The sequence below is a fragment of the Seriola dumerili genome, unplaced genomic scaffold, assembly GCF_002260705.1.
Source record: "Seriola dumerili isolate Sdu_G_001 unplaced genomic scaffold, Sdu_1.0 BDQW01000138.1, whole genome shotgun sequence".
Taxonomy (NCBI): domain Eukaryota; kingdom Metazoa; phylum Chordata; class Actinopteri; order Carangiformes; family Carangidae; genus Seriola; species Seriola dumerili.
This window is the reverse complement of record NW_019174393.1, coordinates 6,259,355-6,273,062: the sequence shown is the minus strand read 5'-3', so window position 1 is coordinate 6,273,062 and position 13,708 is coordinate 6,259,355. Positions and strand designations below refer to the sequence as shown.

General features: G+C 39.4%; 1 protein-coding gene across 1 annotated transcript; it reads right to left on the bottom strand.

The window, feature by feature from the left end:
- Positions 1-1,180: 1,180 nt before the first annotated feature.
- LOC111224873 lies at positions 1,181-5,026 on the bottom strand. Its single transcript, XM_022749560.1, has 3 exons — positions 4,877-5,026; positions 3,399-4,045; positions 1,181-2,486 (listed from the first exon to the last, which is right to left on the bottom strand). The coding sequence occupies exons 1-3, from the start codon at positions 4,897-4,899 to the stop codon at positions 2,116-2,118; spliced, it is 1,041 nt and encodes a 346-aa protein (XP_022605281.1). The 5' UTR covers positions 4,900-5,026; the 3' UTR covers positions 1,181-2,115.
- Between the last annotated feature and the right edge of the window lie 8,682 nt (positions 5,027-13,708).

Here is a 13,708-nt window from a genome sequence, read left to right as displayed (position 1 = left end):
CCGACAAGGGAAGAGGTGATGAAATATTATTTTGCTGTAGAAAAAACAATGTTTGAAGAAGGTAACAAAGCAGTCTAGTGACAATTGTGAAAACATTTGTGAAGCCCTAGAGTGGACTAAGTGTGCAGGTATAGTATGTACAGTATGTTATTAAATAATTATTTTCAAAAATATAGTACTTAACAGAATTAGAAACAGTGCAACAGATAAACCTGGCAATGATATCAGCTATATGCAAAGGTCTGAATAAACTCGCGTGGAGCTTGGATTAAAAGGCAGAAAAACCTCTCTGGCATTTAATTTTTCACCATGGCCAACATTTCTGCCATGATCACGTATTGATTTATAACAGAAAAAGATACATGGAATTTAAGTTTTCTTACAGCTGACACACCTAAGCCTGTGTTTATAATATCAATTATAATGTAAAAACAACTTATTGTTTTTTTTATGCTGTAATTTCTACATTCTTTTGCGTTAGTTAACTATATGGTATATGGATTCTGTTCTAATTAGTTTGAATAAATTGAGTGCCAATACAAATTAATTCAAACTTGAGTTTTTGAAAAAGTGACAGCTCTGATCACGGGGTCCTGTAGTGGGTATCAGGCTGTGCCATTATAAATCTACTGGGCCCCGTGATGGGCCCATCGTACCTTTGATCTGCCTTTAAATCCTCCTCTCACTCGAGGACAGAGCAGATACTGAGCAGCTTGATCCAGCCTTATATCTACATTTTATTTGCTTAGGCTACAGTACCGTGGCTGTCCCCACTGGCTTGTTTGTAGTCCAGTGGTCGTCCCTGTTTACCTAGATCCTCTTGTCTTACAAATATTTAACACTTATATCAGAAACTTTCCACACCATTCACAGGCTTCCTTGAATCCTATCCTTACCTAAGCAACGAGCAGATATTTGGCAGCATGACCGGGTCACTGAAAAATTGAGACAATGGGACAAAAGAGTTCACAACAAAGTGACAAATAACTAAGAGCAACAGATTTTATTTTTTATAAATCAGTTGTATAATTTTACTTTTTCAGGCTTTCCATTTGTCACAATCTCTCTCTCACTCACTCTCTCACACACACACACACACTCTCTCTCTCTCTCACACACACACACACTCTCTCTCTCTCTCTCACACACACACTCTCTCACACTCACACTCACACTCACACTCACACTCACACTCACACACACACACACACTTTATATTGCGTGCAGTTTATTTAATTTCCGACAGGATTCCTGAGAGTGTACATGCTTTTACACTCATATTCCGTTACTCCTGTTCACCCTCACAAACAAACAAAATCACACTTAGGAAATCTGATGTATGCATTTTAAATACCTTAGTGGTTTCTGCTGAAATAAATAGAAAAGCAAAAACAGAAACAATGCCATTCGCATTTAAGGTGCAAAGGTTTGATGTTGCATTTTATGCAGGAAGAAGGGCCCTGTACCACGAAGCGACAACTGTGGATTATCCAGATATCTTTGGGTTTCACTCTGGTATCACGAACCTGTGCTGCATGGAACAGATTAAAACCTGAAAAACTGAGTCCTCATTCCAAGAGGATTCCCACATACACAAAATAGTTAACAGTAAACTGACAAATAATTAATGGCAATATCTAATCTTATAGACCAGTAGAATTGTTTTGCTATTATCAGGTATCGAGTACTTGTAAACAGTCTGACATTACTTTTAACTTTTTATGTGCATCACATATTCATAACATTTCGTTTATCATCAGACAAAAAATAAAAAAAATACTCTTCCTGCATCTAATTACAATCTATCATTAGCCTTACTTTAATTCAGGGAGGCAGAGTTGAAGTTGCTTCATGATACAGGCTCTAGATTCAAGTGTAAAACAAGCATAACATGAAGCTCCACAGCAATTTATTAAATACTAGATATAACTATGCTTAAAACCAAAACAAAGTCAAACAACTGAGAGTGCTTTAAAGGACAGAGGAAAAAAAATGTCTGTTACATTATTTTTGCTGTTGATAATATCGCAGCTGCAGGATAATGTAATTAAAGTGCATTCTCTTTGAAATCATAAAGCTTCTTACAAGTTTAAAATTCAGTGTAAACAGACTCCGCTAAGAGTTGACATTTTTGTTTTGAGGGGGGAAAACCGGCAGCGACTTCAAGAATTTTTCCAGCGTGGAGATATAGTCTTGTGGGTGGCACCGCATGTGTGCCGCGTGTACCGACTCCTTCCACTTCCTGCTCTCCACAGCCATGCTTCTCTTCCTCCAGAGGTCAATCGTCTTTTCTATGGTTACTGGGTTGCACAGGGCATCATTCTCACTGAAGAAGAAGAGGGCTGGCGCAGTGATTGGGCTGTTGTTGAAAACCTGGATGCTTCTGTCGTAGAAGTCCGCTGTGTGGGCTTTGAAGAGCCAGAAGTAAAGCATGGCTGTGTTTTTGACGAAGCCCTCTAAACGTGGCACCAGAGTCTTACCGAGGCCTGAATAGCAGCAAGAAAGCAAATAGTTAAGACTTTATTTAGGTAAAGTTCATGTACAACTGGTTTGTGTTTAGACCAAATTAAGGGTAATGCAGTTGAGATAAGCTTCTTTTCTTGAATGGAAAAAAGCTGTGCTGTAAAAAAATCAATGTGAGGTATTGTTTTGTAATCAGTAGCAGGGCCATAGCCAGGATTTTAGAAATGCTGAGGTCACAAGTCCACCGTATACATATTTACTATAATAATTACCCGTTAAATAGTAAAGCTGCAACAATTAGTCAATAATATTTTGATAACTGGAGCCAAACAGTTCCAGCTTCTCAATTGTGGGAATTTGCTGGTTTTCCTTCTTGTACATTTAAGTAAATTGAATATCTTTGGGATTTTGGATGTTAGTTGGACAAAGCTAAATATCTGACATCATCACCTTGGGATCTGTGAAACTGCAAAGGACAGGTTTTGTTGACCAAATGATTAAGTGAGAAAATAATCAGCAGAATAAACAATAATGAAAACAATTATTAGTATTAGCACTTATTTAAAGTAATAATACAAAAACAATGTTGCCATGATACCAAAGCTTTGTTATTTTCCCCTTTTTTTTTTTTTTTTACACTTAATATTTCAAATTCACAGATTAGAACTGTATTTATTTGATTAACTAAATGATTAATCAAAAAAAAAAAAGAGATCAACCAATTATATAAATGTAAATTGAAGAATGTACAAACTGTTTGCAGCCACTGTCCCAAGGTGGGTTGGAAACAGGCTGCCACAGAAAATGTGCTGAACTCCTGACAAACTGGAGCAGTAGGTCAGCTGCCTAATGAATTATTTAAAGATCTGGCGACCGTATCCAACACAAAAGTAACCTGAGCCCCAGTGTGACTGTGGTGGATCACTCTCACTCACCTACTGCCATGTGCTCCAGAGAGCCAGCCACCAAGCTGTCATAGATGTGTCCTATCACCCTCTGGCCCACACTTGCATATTTTTCCGGTCCATGAGCAATGTGTGTGAGCATCTGGGTGAAAGTGTAGCCACCAATAGAAGAGGCATGGACCAGCACTGCCCTCCCTGAGAACTGAGGCTCCTCCAGAACTTTCAAAACTTGCAATCCGTAGTCAAGCCCCCATTGAGGCCACAGGAAATGCATTACACCGCTCTGGACCAGGAGGACATCCATTCCACGGTCCAGGTAAAGGTCCCTGTACTTGGCCACCGCCCCTGGCTGCGCACCGAGCCAGGAGAAGAAAAGAAGAAGTGGACGGGAAGCGGTGGCAGAATCTGATTGGTTTTGGCAGGGGGCAGGTGTGTGTGATGGTGAATGAGAGAGCAATGGACAGGAGGACGGATCTGCAGGGGAGGAGTCACTGAGGGGCAGAGCTGAGGGTGATGAGGATGAGATAGTGGAGGTGGAGTCTTTGGCAGGATATAATGTCTGTTCACCTGCCTGTGGCAATGGAGCGTAATAATAAGTTATGCCATTCCTGATCCTCTTGACAATGAACTTCCCTCCGGTGACTTGTTCAGACACGGTTGCATCAGTCCTAAAGAGACTAGAACAAACGACAAACAGTCAGATTTAAAAATGACTGAGGACTAAAATGGTTTACATGGCATAAGCATAAAAATGTGAAGCGTTATTTATCTGAAGAATTCGCTATATATCCTCCTGAGATCCAGAAAAAATGGGTATTGAAGTTATTTAAAGATAATATTAGTTTTATTGTAAACAGTTGTTATGATACACACAAATACCGGTTACTTTTGACATGCTTCATAAATGTCCACCCATCACAGCCTACTCCTTTCACTGATTATAGCCTCACTTGGCAGGATCTTTAATGCACATGCCAATATTGATACATACAGTGGGGTCAAAAAGTCTAAGACCACTTCCCCATTCATTCATTCACTAGAGATTCTTAAACTAAGTGCTCTTTCTCAGTCTGTGCACTTGGGCGACACAACTGAAATGTTTCCTACAGATAATAAAATGGTGCTTAATGACAGATCCACACTGCTTCATTTACATTTGGACCATCTCAGTTACTAATACTAATGTTTTTATTCATCTGATGAACTTACAGTCTGATATTTCACTAACCGTGAAATCAGGAAGAATGACATCATAATCTGATTTTGGATGTTTGTGCCCCCACCCCCCGCGGGTTGCTATCTTGTCGGAAAAAAGGAGGAGAGGTGGATCAAACTGCCAGGACTCTATAACACACTTTCATCACGCACCCCCAAAGTGAAACTACAGCAATTTAAACGCATTACCGGCTCTCAGGAGGATAGCTACACCATAGCATCACCTGGCATATTTTATGTTCATGCAACTTCCGCAAAACAGGTCAGAAGCAGATCATTCGTCATTCAGTTACCCTGAGAGCAGCAGGTTTCCCATTCTGGCAGGGGAATACGTCCGGGAGCGCCCTGGTGGTCTGAAAAATTGACTCCGGATGGTCAGTCAGTTCTGCCACGGTGTCGGGTCCACGAAGCAACACGCAGCCCTGGATGTTGGCTAAAATTAAAGAGGAACTGACGACGAGAGCCCGCCTCCGTTCCGCCGGCTATCACACTCTTGCAGTTCTCTGTGAACGCGCAATTTGCCACTGCGACTGATGCGACGCTCGCTCCCGTCAGATTAACTCATGAATTAACGCAGGCAGAAATTTCTCAGACAAGATCATGGAGCAACAATAATGTGACATTAATCTTAATGATTTTAGCAGAATTGGAATTCATTAAACATTTTATTTGTGATAGGTAAAGAGTTAAATAGACCTCATTCAGCCTAGCGATGTATTTGTTGATATTGCTGCAAACAGATCTTATCTCTGAAACGGTTATTTATAGTTCAAAGGATCTGAGAACAAGCTTCCGCCGTGAGGATAGTCACACTGGCTGAAGTCTATTTGCTTTGACCTACTAATGAAACGAGTGCAAGACATTTCAGTGCCACAAGATGGAGCCAGAGACTGAAAAAGCAGGTTGGTCTTCAGAAAGACAAGAACTTTACTACCTCAGTATGAAGAGCACGCTGATGAATATGTGTATTGTAACGTGTATAACTGACAGTGATTACTTAGAAACAGTAATATGAATTTCGGGGATATCCAGTCTCTCCTAAAGAGACTCGGTCACGTTGTGTTCATGCTCCTAATATTAAATCCAACCTCAAACAATGCAGATTTATCTAAACTGTGACCCTGCAAACCATTTCCAGTTTTTCAATTTAGGGTCAGAATGTTTGTAAGCAAAAAAATAAACTGAATGTAAACCAGAACTCATACATGAGAAAATTAAACTGTAAACTAGACCACTGAACTGTGAGTGAAAGAATTGACTCATGAAAGCAAAGGATCCAAAAGTGAAAGAATACTAGAAGATGTCAGTTTCACAGATGAATCAGTTAGACATACAGTGCATTCAGAAAGCTTTCAAATTGTTATGTTTCGTTACATCTAAATTCATTTTTTTCCTGCATCAATCAAATTCAATACTTGTTTTAATTTTCAGTTTTCCCTTTTTAATTCATTTCTAAAATTCTAAATTCTCTCTTGTGTGAAGGGGTCTGAATACTTTCTGAATGCCCTGTATGGTTATTAGGCTCATGTAAGTGTGTGAAGCTGTTTTTCCACTTTTCCCCTGCATGATTCTGCATGAAGCTGAGGCAGCAATGTTTCTGAAAAATGTTTCAGTTCAGAGACTTTATGCTCAGAGTCAAACACTGTGTCTTATCAGTCTGAAAACATATCAGATGGAAACACATTTATTAGAAATATGTGATTGGGCATACATAATTAGATCCATGTTAACTGTTGGTCTGATTAAGAATAGAAGCATAAAACAACCTTCATCATTCAGCATTTGTGGCCCTTTTCCTATTTACCTGCATGGACACTCTTGCAGAGAGGAAGAGTCTATTGTCTTACACCTGTAAAAAAATAAAAAATAAAAAAAATAATGTAAGATGAGACAAATCATCTTATTCCACACTGTCTGACAGCATTTCAGTATATATTATGTGTCATCTGGTTCTAGCTCTTCACTGAAGCTACAATGCAAAGTGAAATATTCAAACTCAGGAGCCCATGTTTTTCATGGCTGCACTATTCCACCTTAAAAAAATATTCTAGAAGTCTCATTCCTCATTTTATAGACATTTCCTCAGAATTAAGCCTGCTGCATTTGAGATTATTGCAAACTTTGGGATCTCCACTAGCATTTAAAATAAAGTTATGTGGGTTTGTATAAAGTCTGGCTGCACGGCATGAATTCACTGTCTGTCCGATACATGGTTCGGTTGGGTTTAAGATGAATTATAATCTTAAATCTGATTTATGTTATTTGCATTACACTTACAATTACGTTACATTTTTCATTATGCCTTTGAAAACACAGAAACGTTTTTTTTTCTGATGCCACCATCAGGTCATCGCAGTGTAGCTGTAAATGTGAACCATGGTTGTCATGACAGTGTTGTGTGTAGGTGACCGTAAAATGGCTGTCACAGTTGTGATCCGATCTTTCCATTCTTTCACATACAGGCAGCAGAGGCAGTTTTAGGTCATCTCAAGCGCTCTCACTTTCTCTTTTTTCCCCTCGTCTTTCTCTGGGTCTGTTTTCTGCAGCCATTTGCGTTGTCCCCCACCAACACACACACTACTTTATATTTTGACCTTCGGCAGTACTTATTTAGTATATTTATTTTTGGGTTTGTCAGAATTCTCTGAGTGCATTCAGATGCATGTTATTGTTATGTCCTGTGTGTGTGTGTGTGTGTGTGTGTGTGTGTGTGTATATATATATATACACACACACACACACACACATAGCGATAGATAGATAGATAGACAGACAGACAGACAGACAGACAGACAGACAGACAGACAGACAGACAGACAGACAGACAGACAGACAGACAGACAGACAGACAGATAGATAGATAGATAGATAGATAGATAGATAGATAGATAGATAGATAGATAGATAGATAGATAGATAGATAGATAGATGGATAGATAACTGCAGAAAATAGACCCAGGGGAACTGCAGAGATGTGTAAAAATTCTCCAAATAACTTCTTGTGGTTTGATCCTTTCACATTATGAGTAGTGAACTGATCCATTGTTAACATAAAAATATATTACAGCAGCTTTAATTTCTCTGGTTTGCACGTTAACAGAAAAAGCCTTAGATTTTCTTTGCCTGGCTCAGCATGGTCACTTTCAGGCTCAGTCAGGCAGAAAAATGTGAGTCCCACAAAAACACAACCCTTTAAGCTCACTAGGCCATGTGCCTGTGTTACCCTCAACACTAGCTCCCCCTCACTACCCTACACCCCTTTTCTCCAGTCTTATGTCATCCTCTTTAACATCCCCCCTCATCCCTGCCGATTCTCTATACATCCCCCTCATCAAACCTCTCCCTCCCAGGCAAAGAAAGCCTCCATCACTCTCTTCTGACCCTTCCTGCAAAGCAGCAAGACCCTCTCACCCATTTCCCCTCCTCAGCACCTCAGACCACCCCCCTATTGCTGCCACACAAACCCCTGGCCTTTCCTTTTCACATTGTTTCTCCCTGGCCCCTATTGTCCAAGCAAAGAGAGAAAGTTGGGAGGGAGTGGAGGGAGAGAAGAAAAAGAGGAGAGGAGGGGGGAGAGGGGAGAATGTGCCCTCTCTGTTCTCTGGGCAGGACAAGTCCACCCACATCAGGGTGTGGAAATTCCGTTGCAGCTTCCTGCTTTTTCTCCCAGTGTTTCCCTTTTTACTCCTCTCACTCATCTCTGTCATATTTTCTCCTGGCATCATGTGCCTTCCTAACTTTTCACGCATTGGAGGGCATTACACCAAGCATGTCTGGGGCATTAAAAAAAAGTGAGTTTGTGTGAGCAGGTGGCAACAATGCCATTTAAGGCTAAATGGTCAAAACACAACCGTTTAAAATGCAGATATTGATGCTTTTTTAAAAAGCCACAATATTAGGAGTAAGAATATGACCGGAACCAACTCCAGGAAACATGCGGAAATTTGCAGTTTTACGGTCACTTAGGCTTGGAAGGCGTAGCAAATCATTATAAACCAAGAGCAAAACAGTCTGGAGTTATGCTTTTCTCCACCACATTTTCTCATCTGTTCTTCAATCGTATAAAAACCTGAAAAACATTCTAAAACTTACTTTTTTACGACACTTGTAAATTTTTGTTTGATTTGCTGGTAACTGTACATTATGGATCTTGATGAAGCTACGTAAGCATTCACTTAGAACCATGTCTCAGCACCTGGTGAGTCTATACCCAACATTCATTCTTTAAAAAAAACATTAAGCTGCTGTAATCGATGTTTTTATCGGTTACAGCAGCTTAAAAATTATGCAATACCAATTTACCCAAAAACAAGAAAGTAGCATTAAGGGTGACACAACGTGGCATGGTCATCTACCATTTCTTTATCTCTCTGCTTGCTTTTCCATCCATCATCATCCATCTTTCACCCTTCTCCATGTGAGGGCTGCGATTTGCATTCATAACATGCTTAGAGGCTGTTGTAGCTCATGTGTGACACCTGTCGTCTCCATCAATCTTCCTTACTGGTATGGGAACCAAGTTAAATCCCCAGTAGGTGCTCGTAGCTGATGTATTAACATACATTCATTAATTACAGATGGCAAGCGTACATCTCACTGGACCCAAACATCTGCACCATAGTCCTATTTGACACTTCCAGCTGTCATTTTGTATTTTAATCACTCGGCTATATTGGTAATTTAGGTGTTGTACCATAGGCACAAATAATTCTTGTTTCTCACCGGTTTGCAGGTGTCAGATAAAACTTTATAACTGACCATGCGAGGTATATTAAACTAAAGGAAACCATATTAACAGAACTTCTGCTTCATGACACATTATCAGTTAATTCTCACTGTTAAAATGAACCTAACGATGGGTTAATCTTACTACTGCTCTGTTAAAAAGTGACAGGTTAAGCAGATAAATGACCACTTGAATAAGTGTGATAAAACAATATTACCTCTCTCTTTGAGCTCATTGTTTTGGTTTTATGGCTTTAAACTTTGTCATTTCAGTTCAGTCTCAGGGCTCTCACTGGTGTCGTTTCCAGATGGAGCAACTGCTCCCCAGCACTAAACAGCAGACAGCGACTAGCTAGGAATATAAGGAGAATCTGGAGGCTAATAGAACAAACAAATAGAGCTTCTGGTAAGTTCTGAATACAGATTGAGCTATCTCACTCTCAGACACACACACACTCTCAGACACACTCTCTCTCTCTCACACACACACACACGCACACAAACACACACACACACACAATTGGTATGTATTGTCCACTAGGCAGGGTGAATGCCTGCACTCAGCCAATACATAGCAGACTGCCTCCACCAAATCCACTCTAATGAAGTGAGCTGACAGTTTGCCTCATGTGAGGTCTAAACTGAGCATTCACATTCACAAATGATTCATCAGTGCCATATACTTCAGTGCTGTGAATACCCAAACAAAGTGAAGATGGCACATTATTTATCCCACAGCCTTTCCGTGTATCTCTCAAGTAAATGCAGATGATTTGTCCACCAAGGTCATCTCTGATCCTCATCTAACAACCTTAATCAGCCATATCAAATCTGCGGGGAAAGCTGTCTGAGAACACATTCACAAAAACACACACAATAACTCACTCACACACACACGTACGCATGCACACACACACACACACATTCAGTAGGCTTAAAGTACACATCCTAGCAGCACTTTACTCGAAACATACACAGGGACGTTGTGTTGCATGTTAAGAGTTACCAAGTGCGTATTGGATTTCTCCCCCAGTCAGATTGTCTTTATGGATTTTTGCAAAGGTCATATTTACACCATGACTGCAGCAGTTCCATATATTAAGGCCTGCGATGATGACATGTCTCACTCTGCTTTTAAGTTTGGGAATTACAGCATATAGTCTGTATAAGGTGAAATGTTATCAACAAATATTTATAGATGTTAACATAATAGTGGCTGAAAGGCATGCAATAACACTGCAGTGAGACACACCTGTACAAAATCATGGTTTTCAAAATAAAAGCTAAATATATCAAAGTAAAAAACCTGTTGTAAGAGGACTAACTGTTTTAGTGGCTAAAGGTTATTGGGTCTTGACCTTGCTGGCACTATAAAAAGACCCTGGGCGGAACCATAAGGTTGGCAGAGCCAATAAACTATTGATAGAGTCCATTGTTTTTTTTCCTTTTACCCCCAGACAAAGAAACTTTCTTTGACCTTCACAATCTGCCATTGTCTGGCACTTTCCGTGTGCTGGAGCCAGCAGACTGTACAAGGAGAGGACATCAGTATGAAGTCACACACACACACACACACACACACACACAAACACAAAGACACATGCACTGGTTTCTTAGTATTCTCTAAGGGATGCCGATCTGCTTCACAGTGTCCTCAAGACGCCAGCCAGACCTGAGAAAGCACGAAAATTCCCTTTAACACACTGAAGTCCACTGCCTTTAGTCACACTGATAGCACAGGAATATGTGTAAAAGTGCATGATACAGTCTGCAGAGGTTATCTTGAATGAGAACTGTTTTCAGTATAGCAATAGGATACTGGACTGCTTTGAAGAGCTGGAGTAAACGCTAAATAATTTATCTAAAATAATCTATTGTCATTAGACCTAAAATTAGCAATCTTTATCAATCATTTTAAATTAATAAAACATAACAGAACAGAAAAATGCAAATTACAATTTCCCAGAGCACAAGCGATGTCTTCACATGTCTTAATTTGTCCGACCAACAGTCCAAAACTCAAAATATTCAGTTTACTATCAAACATTTGACACAATTACATTTGATGAGCTATGTGATGCACTAGTAAAGAAATGCATCTGTACGGATCACGACAACCTAAGTATATCATGTATTTTAAATATTTCACTGTCTTCCAGTCAAGTTCTACCAAGATAAGATTACATTTTTTTTTTTTTTTTTAATTGTTCGCCCTCCGTTATGAAATATATTTGTATTACTGCAAAAGCAAAATGAAAAACTACAGGAAAATCGAGAACAGTATTCGGATATGAATAAATAAAGACCGCCATCTTTAATTAGAGCACACATGCTTGTCTGTTGTTAAAACTGTCCTCTGGCACAGTTTAAAGATCAGCTTACTGTGTCCCAAATTCATAACTTCATAGGACTGAAATATTACTATCTGTCCTGAGATCAGAACAGGGGTATTTTACCTCTCATATCCCTCACTGCCATTAAGTGAAGCATGCAGGCTCGAAAGAAGCGTTTATGTCTACAGTTATTACAAAAGTGATTAGATTTCTTATATGGCATGAAACCAGGCTTTAAATAAACCCTGTACAATATCTACTGTCTCTAATAATGTTTTAAATTCTTAAAGTATTAAAGCTCTTAAAGACTGAGCATGTTCCTTATCCAGTTCAGTTTAGTGTGGGGGATACCTTTCTGTGCCATTTCCATATTAGCATATTGCAGTCTTGACTAGTTTTGAAGGTCAGAATAATGGTGTATGTATTTCAGGTGGTGAGGATATACATCCTCAGATATTGTGTCCAATCTAAATCCAGTTATTCTGCATAAAAACAGTGGAAGAACGAGCCATGTGGCAAGGAAACTATTCTTTTATCTCACTAGGGTAAAAGTAAAGGTGGTAAGAATAGCAAGGAGAGTCAAGATCAAATATGTTATTAAGGTGATCTTTCCTGCGCCGATGGGACTGAGCTCAGCTGGGGAGGGGGCTGCATCATAGGCAGGACTGCACAGACACTGTTCAGGAAATTATGTTTCCTTGGGCTGGGAGTTCGCTGATTGTTTCTATATTTGGGAAATTCCTGAGGATCATAAAGGCAAAGATCTGGGGAATGTTGTGCTAAAGTTAATGCACAATAGTAACACCCTCTGATTGGACACCTTAGATGTCAGCAGAGATAAGTCAGTGACGCCAGTTGACAAAATAATGTTTCAAAACTGTGTCAAAGGTGAGTGTCTTCAACCTCATGTACACTTTGTATAAGGCAGGAGATTGCGTGAGTTGTTCAGTGCCTGGGTGGGGTGGGATGGAAACCAATAATACAGATGCTTTAAAGGGGAACTTGAGGGTATAGCAAATTACATAATTACATAATTACATTCAGTCATATTGGACAAATCTGTGCCTCCTGATTAATGTCCAATGCCAGTATTCAGTGCCAAGACAGGAAGTAGTGTGCATGATTTGTAACCATGGCAGATAGAAAGTGTTCAGAAGTTGGGGTGGTAAGTGGGAAAATCATCCTAATTTGACATTCCTTTCTGGTGACAGGGTTGAGGTTTAGCTAATTATTTTTTATTGGTTATGGTAATGGTGTACAAACCAAATTATCTAGGGATGCGGCAAAATTGATAAAAAAAAAAAAAAGAAAAAAAGAGAGGTCCAACAGAACAAGAAACACCCCAGGTTAGCAAAACAGCACCATTATTACCCAAAACTGACTTCCTGGTTCAATGATACTTGCCAAAGTTTTCCTGTGCAATGAGTGATTATTACTGACATTTCAGGCGGCTAACTGGCTGTATATCCAAATAAAGTTGTAATCTGGTTAAACCTTTGGTTTATTTACAGCCTCTGTTACTCTTCTGCTCATGTGTGTTTGCCTTCACTTCTCCTTTTCCAATACTGACAGTCGACACTGGTTTCTTTCAGCCATGACTGATTTGTAACCATAATCAAGTAATTATTTGAAACCAAACCAAGTCTTTTTTTGGTGCCTACAGCTTATCACTAATGAAGTAAGATCAGACAACAATTCTTTTTGCAGCAGTTGTAAAAGTAACAGTTTTGGAAGACAGTGACAAGTGATGTTGTCCTGCTGATAGGTTTATCAGATCAAAAAAATACTTAAATGTGTCATTCTGGAGGGCAATTACTAACTATGAATTGTGCTGTTTAATTTGGAGGACCTCTTGCTGCAGATTTCAACAATTACCCTGATGAGCACAATTCATTTTAACCTCTAGAGAACTATGTAATAAACCAGTACTATCCTTGACATAAACTTAGCATATGAGTTGTATTAAGTCTAATTATAGCACTTGAAAACAGCTGCATTCATATCTTACAAGCTTGTAGCTTGTGTATGTGTGCACATGCAGGTGTGCATGGGCTATGTATGTAATAT